At 45.2% G+C, this 9,959-nt stretch overlaps 1 protein-coding gene across 13 annotated transcripts in view; it reads left to right on the top strand.

Annotated features, from left to right (window-relative positions):
* The window catches only part of SRRM1 (serine and arginine repetitive matrix 1), an 18,134-nt gene extending 8,194 nt beyond the window's left edge, over positions 1 to 9,940 (top strand). For 6 of the 13 annotated variants that reach the window (XM_017836556.1, XM_017836566.1, XM_017836565.1 and 3 more), the window contains 11 exons: positions 373 to 492; positions 2,020 to 2,291; positions 2,417 to 2,497; positions 2,833 to 2,919; positions 3,556 to 3,700; positions 3,950 to 3,991; positions 5,610 to 5,714; positions 6,507 to 6,968; positions 7,927 to 8,104; positions 8,535 to 8,729; positions 8,942 to 9,940. In XM_017836556.1, the coding sequence (XP_017692045.1) occupies positions 373 to 492; positions 2,020 to 2,291; positions 2,417 to 2,497; positions 2,833 to 2,919; positions 3,556 to 3,700; positions 3,950 to 3,991; positions 5,610 to 5,714; positions 6,507 to 6,968; positions 7,927 to 8,104; positions 8,535 to 8,729; positions 8,942 to 9,046 (1,792 nt within the window). In that variant the 3' untranslated portion in view covers positions 9,047 to 9,940. The remainder of the gene's footprint in view (positions 1 to 372; positions 493 to 2,019; positions 2,292 to 2,416; positions 2,498 to 2,832; positions 2,920 to 3,555; positions 3,701 to 3,949; positions 3,992 to 5,609; positions 5,715 to 6,506; positions 6,969 to 7,926; positions 8,105 to 8,534; positions 8,730 to 8,941) is intronic. The other 7 variants (XM_017836558.1, XM_017836557.1, XM_017836562.1 and 4 more) reach the window with 7 other exon arrangements.
* The last annotated feature ends 19 nt before the right edge of the window (positions 9,941 to 9,959 follow it).

The following is a 9,959-nucleotide window of genomic DNA, read 5'->3' as shown; positions in this document are numbered from 1 at the left end:
GATGTTTTAGGCCAAATGAGAAAGATGCATTTGATGCATAAACGTGTTTGGGAGTGTTTTTTTTCTATCAGTTCATGAGAAGCTGCTCACAGTGACCAACACTGGCTGGAGAAGGAATTGGGCTACTTAATGCTGAATATGGCATTTGATAGATAATGGGAATTGTGTAGCCTTTCTTTAGGAGATGGGTTTGCTGCTGAAGATGTTGCAGAATACTTGTGTGTGAATGTACACTTTGCATCTTAACCTAAATGCTGCCTTAATGTGATGCACTTGGAGAAAAGCAACTCAACAGTCGGTGCCCTGAGGATAAATTTCCTCCAGTCTGTGAATTAGGTAGTTGCTTTTCATTGGAATTTCTGATCATGACAGGTCTTACTCCCCTAGAAGGCGACCGAGCCCCCGCCGACGGCCGTCCCCGCGGAGGAGGAGCCCACCCAGGCGAATGCCTCCCCCACCCAGGCACAGAAGAAGCAGGTCCCCCGTGAGGAGGTAAGATTCCTGCTTTTTGAGACAACTGAAAAGTGTTAAACATGGAGAGCTTGAAGGGAACACTAGTTGTGAGGAGGAAGTGTTAACAGAGTGGCCTGGTTCGTCTCACCCTCGTGCTGTCAGGTGTAGGATTAGAGGGACGGAAACGCTGCAGGGTCACATTTCCTAAGTGTGTGGTGGGGGAACACAACTGGAGCTGTGAAATGATTTCTTCTGACTGAGGTGGAGTTCTCATCACTGTTCTTTTTGAAAAGTGGCAAGTTCAGAACTGTTACTTCTTCAAATGGCTCTGGGTAACTCCCAGCATAGATTGACATGACATCTCTTAAGACTTTTTTTGCTTGAGTCTTATACCTTTTTCCCCCTGCCTGGGGAAAAAAATGAGAACAAGTAACTGGATTTTAGTTTTAGAAGTTTTCTAATTGTGACTTAAATTTCCGTCACATAAAATTGAAACCAAAATCAAATTTGGACTTGAAATGTGTTTCTTCTTCATATTATTTTACTTAAAAAACCTTCAAGGTCTGCTTGCTCTCTGGTGTTGGAAGTTACAGTTTTGAAGCATAAGCAGTGGTTCTAGTAGCAAAGCTCTCAGTTGCAGAGTAAATTATGTGGTTGTGGCAATGGCAAAATAGACATTTGTCTTCGTGGGGAGAGAACAGATTCTTATCCTCCTCATAGGAAGAGAATTAAAGTGATGCTTCCTGTGTACAGCAGTTGTTCTTTTTGAGGAAGGAACACTTCTTCCTTTTTGTGACAAGGTGTGACTATTTCCTGAGTTTGTCAATATGTTCATTTCACACAGTTACTGGGAAAACTGTGAACAGTATCAAACATGTATGTTGCAAGATGTGCAAGAGCTCCCTTTCAGCAAATGTTTATCTCACTCAAGGTAGGGTTTCTTTTTTCCAGGTTCTCAGGAATTCTGCAGCCAAAGGTGGATTCTGCAGGTACACAATTGCAACAGAACTTGCCACAAATTTTGCCGCAGAATTCTGAGGCCCTACCTTTTAAAATTTGCAAAGTAAAGATGAAAGACTAAAACATCAGGATGGATAGATTGAGTCTGAATTGTTAAGTCCTTAAGTTGTCTGAAATTTTTACCTCCTGGTATTAAGCCATTTCAGTGTACTTGCACACTAAACTCTTATACAGATCTGTCCTGAAGATCGTTAAATCACACGTGCTAACACAGAGAATTCTCTTAACCATCCAAAAGTTAGAGAGCCCAAACAAAACTAATTGTTCCCAGGGGAAAAGCTTAGTGGTAGCCTGTAGATTGACAGAAAGCCAGCGAAGGTGACACTAACAATTTTTAGCTCACTATGTAGTTTAAGAATAACTATGAAAGATTGGTTGTTATTCTCCTCTTCTACCAACCAAGTGTTGAAGGCTGCCCACCGTGTTTTGGAAGTGCTGTTGTCTGTGGCTCAATGTCTGTGCTTGCAAACAACTGCAGTTCTGTGTTCGTGCTGCAATGCCCACAGTCTGTCTGCCCCGGGCTCTAACGTGGCCTTGGATTTGCAGGAGAAGACGCTCCTCGGCCTCCTTATCCGGCAGCAGCTCTTCCTCCTCCTCCTCGCGCTCCCGGTCTCTGCCAAAGAAGCCTCCCAAAAGAACCGTGTCCAGCCCTCCTCGGAAAACCCGCCGGCTCTCCCCTTCCACCAGCCCTCCTCGGCGGAGGCACCGGCCATCGCCGCCCCCCAGCCCCCCGCCCAAACCCCGCCGGTCCCCGACGCCGCAGCAGTCGAACCGCGCCAGGAAGAGCCGCGGCTCCGTCTCGCCGAGCAGAGCTTCAGGTGAGGGGACGATGTTTGTGTTCTCCTGGCCCGGCCACGTTCTGCCTTTGTGCAGTTTGCAAGGGCAGAAAAGCGTGGGAGGGTGTAATGGGTCGCAGCTGAGCGATTTGATTCTTGTCTTGTAGCACCCAAACATAAGAGTACTGAAAAAAGAGAGTCTCCCTCGCCAGCACCAAAGCCAAGGAAGGCAGAGCTGTCGGAATCAGGTAACGGCTCTCGCTTTTCAGCGCTGCTTTTGGGTGGGGTTTTTAGTCAAAAATGCACGATAGTAAAGGGCAGTGAGGTGCTGAACCCAACAGTCTGGCACTGAAAGTGAGAGTTTCCAGAAGGCTAAAGATAATCACTCACACTGCCTCATTCTAGATAAGATTTCTTGGAAAAAAGCTCAGCCAAAGCGTATTCCAGCCTTAATGTTATCTTAAGATTTGGGGGGGAAAACCCCCCGTGCTTGATGATCTGCTGTACGTGACTTTGCTTCTGCCTGACTGAGGCACATTTGTACCTTTTGGGTTAAATGTTCTGTCCATGTGTGTCCTTTCAGAAGAAGACAAAGGAGGTAAAATGGCTGCAGCAGATTCTGTCCAACAGAGGCGCCAGTACAGGAGGCAAAATCAACAGTCGTCATCTGGTATGGAGGACAGAAATTTCCTAAAACGACTGTAGTTTGCTTTTGCAGGAAGTAGTTAAGGTTAAGTTCAAATACCGATAAAAATTATCTGCAGTGCTACTGTAAACGTAATTATAGATTTGCCACTCATAGTGAGGTCCCTTTAATTGTTTCTCAGGAAGAATTAAAGTTTAAAGGTATCTTTTGTTAACGGGTTTGCATCTTTAAGAGTTGTGCTTTTGAACTCTTAACATCACACACAAATACTGTGTGCTGTGGATTATTTTATCTGTTCTTGTTGTAGGTTACTTCCTAATATTTCTAATATTTGGGACTCTTTTATTTTTGAGATCATTAAATTCACCTGGGCCTGGCGTAGGTTTTTGTCCACACAATGTTTCTATAAGTGACTGCAGTTCACCTTCTAAATTGCCTGGTTAATCAAATTTTATGGGGACAGTTGGGTTGCTGCAAGTATTTTTACCCAGCTCTGATGGGTTTATTTATCACTTGACTTCAGCCCACGTTTTTCGTTGAACCGCTTTTAGACAGCGGCTCCTTGTTTTGGGGGAGAGGAGGTTGGGGGCCGGAATGTCAGTGACTGTGAGGAGTGTAACGAGGATCACTTCCCAGAGAGTGATTCTTCTACGTTTATAGATTCTGGTTCTTCATCTTCCTCTGAAGAGGAAAGACCCAAGAGGTCCAACGTGAAGAACGGGGAGGTCGGCAGACGCCGGCGCCACTCGCACTCCCGCAGCCCCTCGCCCTCTCCACGGAAACGACAGAAGGAGTCCTCCCCTCGGTAATTCCTTCTCAACTTGAGCATAACTGACATCTTTTTTTTCTATTTGTTGTCGTTGATCTCCTCTGCATCTGTCAGAGAATACATCACAATTAAGTCACGTCCAGCTCGCCCAATCTCGTTTCAAGATTTCATTCCTCATTTGGCGAAAATGACTCTGACCTTTCTTTGAGTGTGTTGATTTTTTTGCCTCAGATACCTGGCAGATAGATTTGTTTTGTTCTGTTTTTTTCCCTCCACTGCTCTCAGGATGCAGATGGAAAAGAGGTGGCAATCGCCAGTGATGAAAAGGTTGGTTAGAAATTCATCTGTTAAATAGGGTTTACCTCTAGAAAATCATTTAGACTGGCTGTCATTTATGCTGTCATGGATAAGTACTTGTTGTCCTTTGGGTTTGCACACTCAAGGTGGTAAGGTGAGGAAAATTCAGACTGATGGGTTCCTTGATGTGTTGGATCTGGGACCGTTTCACTGGGTAATAAAAAAAAAGAGGAGCAACACCTGCTCTGTCTCCTTCCCTGCTCACTACTTGTTAATTCACATCAGCCTGTGACATAACATTAGTGTTTCTGACATCTTACTGATACCTGCAAACACCTGAACACTTGTGTTCTTTGGGGTTCCTCACCCCAAATACCTGGTTTGAAGGATGGCTGAGCAGGACTGGATTCCTGCTGCCACTGACTGAAACCCTCCAGGCCCATTGCAACGAGCAAATGAGATCTTGATGTTCAGGGTCCCAGATAATTGGAGTTTTCAAAAGTCTCATTCCTCAGTTCATTAGATATTTGAAACCACCACTAGTAGACAATTAGTAGACTGGTAGTGAACACCTCCTTTATTTTCTTTTGTGTAGGCAGTATTGTCAACACTTTATTTGTGATATTGTTTTCTCTGTGTTGATCTGGGAATACAGGAAGGTGCAGGAAGCTGGGTGTTTGATGGGTTTATTAATCTGTTGTAATGACCCTTGAGCAAGTTGTAATTAAGCCCCAGCTAGAAGATACTCACAGCATACATCATGATGTAAGAGATAAGTAGGACAACTACCATTCTAATGATGGATCTTGTCAAACAATTCTGTGTAAAACAGGTTGCAATTCAAAGGGTTTGATCTGTTTTGCAACATGCTGAATTCTCCAACTGCCTATTGCATAAATGTATGTTTAATTAGGACAATTAGCACCTTTGAAGGCTGGGGTTTTTTGGAATCATAAAAGAACACTGTATTTTGAATCTCAGTTTATGTAGATGAGCTGCTTTGCTTTATAATTGCTTTCATTTTTCCCTTATCCAGTCATTTTATCTTAATTGCTTTTTTTAAAAAGAACATTTTAGCAATATTCCCCTCCTTTAAAATTCTAGGCAAGTACATGTTGCATTAAAATTTCCCCTCCCAGAAGTCTGTTGTAAACCTGGCACAGCAGAAAATGGCTCATTTCGTGAATAATTTTAATCCAGATAGCTGCAGTTTAGCAACAACTGTGATTTTTTTTTTTTTTTTTCCCCTCTCTGCATTTCAAGAAAAAATGATTTTGGATTTCAGATCCATAGCTAAAAGCTGGTTTTGGGGGTGCAGTTTCACACTGTGGAGAAAATTAACTCGGCACGTTATCCATCAGTTATTCCAAACATTTGGAATATCTTTGGCCACATCTTTGGCCACAAGATGGTGATGCATCAGGTCGTGCAGAGTGTGGAATTGTCCCTGGTGGGCTTAGAGTTACAGTAAAACACTTGTTGCCTCACACTCTTTACAAAGACTTCAGTCTGCTTTTCCCCCGTGGTTCCGGTAGGGTTTCGTTTCAAACCGGGCGAACGAGGTGATTTTGTGTAGGGAAAGCAGGGCAGAGAAGAATCTTTTGGAGGTTTTCTGGAGGTTTGCTGAGCAGTGCCTTTCTCTCTGCAGCAGGAGGAGGAGGAGTCCCTCTCCACCCCCGGCGCGGCGGCGACGCTCGCCCTCCCCGGCCCCCCCTCCCCGGCGCCGGCGCTCCCCGTCCCTGCCCCGGCGAAGGTAGGGCCCTTCTCAGGGAGGGACTCTGGGTTTGTTCCCTTCCCGCTGGGACAGGGGAAAAGAAATGTCCTCTCACCAGTTCTTTGGCTCCCAGCCTGCTGGGGAGAGTGTGGGTGGTGGGTGCGTGGCCTGGATGGCACTGGATGCCTGGAGCAAATCCTGAACCGCGGAATTGCGGATCGTGGAGTGGCTTGGCTTGAACTGAATGACCTTAGAGCTCGTTCAGTTCCATCCCCTGCCATGAGCAGGGGCACCTTCCACTATCCCAGGTTGCTCCAAGCCCTGTCAAACCTGGCCTTGAACACTTCCAGGGATGGGGCATCCACAGCTTCTCTGGGCAGCGAGTTTTAAAGGATTTTAGTTTGAATTTTTAGAAGCCTTAGAAGAGTTTCCTTTTAAATTTCTAGACCTTTTAAAGGATGTTAGTTTAAATTTTTAGAAGCCTTAAAAGAGTTTCCTCTTAAATTTTTAGAAGTCTTAAAGGATTTTAGTTAAAATTTTTAGAAGACTTGAAGGAGTTTCCTTTTAAATTTTTAGGAGTTTTAAAGGGTTTTAGTTTGAATTTTTAGAGGTCTTGAAGGAGTTTCCTTTTAAATTTTTAGAATTTTTAAAGGATTTTAGTTTGAATTTTTAGAAGCCTTAAAAGAGTTTCCTTTTAAGTTTTTAGAGCTTTTAAAGGACTGTAGTAGAAGTTTTAAAGGATTTTAGAAGAATTCCGTTCCCCCTCCTTGGGTGAATGGCAGGACTGATTCCCAGGCCTGGGTGGCCCCTGACTGTTGGTTCTCTCCGCAGGTCTCCATCCCCACCCCCTCGCAGGCGCTCTCCCTCTCCCCGGCGATACTCCCCCCCAATCCAGAGGCGATATTCTCCATCACCACCTCCCAAGAGAAGAACAGCTTCCCCTCCTCCCCCTCCCAAACGAAGGGCGTCCCCTTCCCCGCAGTCGAAGCGCAGAGTCTCCCACTCGCCGCCGCCAAAACAGAGGAGCTCCCCGACCGCCAAGCGGCGTTCCCCTTCCGTGTCCTCCAAGCACAGGAAGGGATCTCCTCCCAGCAGGTCCAACCGGGAAACACGTTCCCCACCTCAAAACAAAAGGCATTCACCCTTGCCACGGCCTCGAGCTTCCCACCCCTCTGCCAGCCCGCCGCCGCCGCGCAGGGGAGCGTCGGCGTCGCCCCAGAGGAGACAGTCCCCATCTCCCAGCTCCAGACCCATCCGCAGGGTGTCCAGAACGCCTGAACCCAAGAAGACAAAGTAAAACAATCCATCTTTGCTGCTTTGGGTTTCACAAGGGGTTTTTGGTTTGTTGTAATGCAGCGGGAATAGCCAGGGGGTCACGGAATCTCATATGGGTTTGGCCTAGAGGGGACTTTAAAGATCATTCAGCATGCATGGTCCACTAGCCCAGGTTGCTCCAAGCCCTGTCCAACCTGGCCTTGGACACTTCCAGGGATGGGGCAGCCACAGCTTCCCTGGGCAACCTGTGCCAGGGCCCCACCCATCTCTGAGTAAAGAATTTCTTCCCAGTATCCAATCTAAGCCTGCCCTCTGTCAGTTTAAAACCATTCCCCCCATCCTGTCACTGCTTGCCTGCATAAAAAGTCCCTCTCCCTTTTTCTTTTAAACCCCCTTGAGGCACTGGAATGCTGCCATGGGTTCTCTCTGAGCCTTCTCTTCTAATTGCTGGCTTTAAAGAACAATGAACTTTATCTTTAAACCTAACTGTGGAAGGGAACCAACACTTCTCATTAGCTCATAAATAATTTTGCAGGTGGTCATCTGAGAGAAACTACTAAAATTCAAAATCTTTTTGTCCTTAGTGTGATGCTGTTCTTATGAGCACATAGTCAAAAATACGGTGCTGGCTTATTGTTTTGGGAAGATGTAGCTGAGTGGAAAGCCTTGCACTCTTCATTGGGTGATCCAATAGCATTGCTGTTCTCTTGACTTTTAATGAATTAGTGATATTAGGAAGGGAGCAATCACTCCTGAGCAGCAGCAGGATTGTTTAACAGGCTCTCAGGCTGCATTATCCTCCTGCATCACAGACCCACAGTGCTATTGGATTGTTTGGCCTTTTGTAACGTGCCAGCAAAGCAATTAATGCTCTTCTAAGTGGCAGCTTGACCAAGTTATAAGCACACATATAATTTGGCTCTTTGGTTAGTTTTTACTTGTGTCTGTCTCTGACTGTGACTCTTCTGTTTTTCAGGGCTTCCACCCCCAGCCCCCGGCGCGTGTCCTCGTCTCGCTCGGCCTCGGGGTCACCCGAGCCAGCACCCAAAAAGCACCAAGGACCTGCATCTCCTGCTCGCTCTCGTTCTCCCTCTGCCAACTGGTCACCTGCAAAAAAGGCCAAAAGCCCAACTCAGAGCCCCTCACCTGCCAGGGTATTTGTTTGCTCATAAAGCCATGCTGGGTCATAGGGCAAGTTGTGTTCCTGAAGGCTGAGCTGCTGAGCAGCTCTGAGGTTCTTCACACGGTGGGGGGGGAAGAAAAGTCCTTGGGGCGTTTTTCATAGTTAAAAACATAAATTTTTCATATTTAACATCTCAGAGTGTGAATACAAGTGCTATTTAGATAGAAATTCTGGAAGAAAAGTCCCATTTTATGAGTCTACATGAGTTTTGTGATGTCAAGTGGTGTGGGCTTATTTGTGCTTAGTAGTCTTGCATGCAAACTTTAGGCTGTTCCTAGCAGGAAGGGAACAGATTGTTTGGCATCCTTACCTGAGGTGTTTCCCAGGGACACTTCCACTCTTTGCCAGAGAATTTGGAAGCCTTAGGGATGAGTTGTAATATGTTGCATTGTTCGTTACAGAATTCAGATCAAGAAGGGGGCGGCAAGAAGAAGAAGAAAAAGAAGGATAAGAAGCATAAAAAGGATAAAAAGCACAAGAAGCACAAAAAACACAAGAAGGAGAAGGCGGCCGCGGCCGCAGCAGCTGCTGCTGTGGCTGCAGCAGACACCACCTCCACACAGGAAGACCAGGAAGCAGAGACAGAACCCAAAAAGGTAGGAATTTGGTACCTGAGCTGCGCTTTGTAAGGGTCCAGTGTAAGAAGGCAGGTGGGGGTGGCCGTGCACTGCACTCCTGGGGACTGGCAGCCGTGGTTCCAGGGGGAGCCTTGGTGTGGTGCGGGTTTCCCTTCGGGATCTGTGGTGTTGGGAGGGCTCGGCCTGGCTTGGTTCGGGTGTTTGAATCAGGGCTTTGTCTTTGTTTGAAGGAGACAGAAAGTGAACCTGAAGACAACCTGGATGACCTAGAGAAGCACCTGCGAGAGAAGGCCCTGAGGTCCATGAGGAAGGCGCAAGTATCCCCACCCTCCTAGGCCCGGCCCTTTGATATAATGTACATTTTATTTGGTTTGTACTCAGAATTCAATTTCAAATTGCTAAATGTGTTTGAGCTTTAGAATATAACATTTGTTGTAATAATTGCTAGGTTGAGGTTCACCATGTACAAAAGGGCATGGATTTACATTACAAAAGGTGTCCACAGTGTACTAGTGACATTCTTTCATTGACAGCATAATTTCATTTAGAGTGAGACTTCTTAGAAGCAGTAGGAATTTTGTTTTGAAGGTTTGAGACATGACCGTCAATTCCCTTGTTTCTTTGAACTCCAACAAAGCCTTGAGCATAATTTGTGAGGGTCTCATTTGACTTCTTTTGTATCCACTTACATGATGCTACTAACCTTTGTGGTTTGTAAGCTTGCCCAGAAGTAAAACCACTGCAGAATTCCAAGGAAGTACATCTATATTTTAATGCTTTCTACTGTTGCCTGTATAGTCTCCATTAAAGCCAATCAAGAATAGCAATTTAGAATGGTACATAAATGAAAGCATGTTGTTTACCAGGACACTGTGGGTTTATATTGATGTTAACATGTTGATTTGGAACACTGGAATTTCATTTGTATTTTTATGTTCTTTTTTTAAAGGGCAGTTTCCATGATCAGCAGTCCCAGAAAAAACAAAAAAAAAAATAATTCCTTCAGTTCCATAAATTTTATTTGTGAGCTGTCGTTGCCCCAATTCATAAATCTTGTCTCGTTACGGTTCTTCGGAATGGTCAGAGCAACTTTCAGAGATGTGGTCTTTGAAAGTGTGAGGAACCTGAACTTTGGATATTGTCATGTTTTCACTGTTCTTTGTTTTTGTTTTTTTAACTAAAGCTATATAAAGCTTGTGGATTAAACAAAATAAATTTCTAAATTTAAACAGATGTTGGCTATTTTTA

Source organism: Lepidothrix coronata, unplaced genomic scaffold, assembly GCF_001604755.1.
Source record: "Lepidothrix coronata isolate B3197 unplaced genomic scaffold, Lepidothrix_coronata-1.0 Scaffold279, whole genome shotgun sequence".
In the NCBI taxonomy this organism is placed as follows: Eukaryota; Metazoa; Chordata; class Aves; order Passeriformes; family Pipridae; genus Lepidothrix; species Lepidothrix coronata.
The sequence above is the reverse complement of the archived record's forward strand: the minus strand, read 5'-3'. Positions and strand labels throughout refer to the sequence as shown.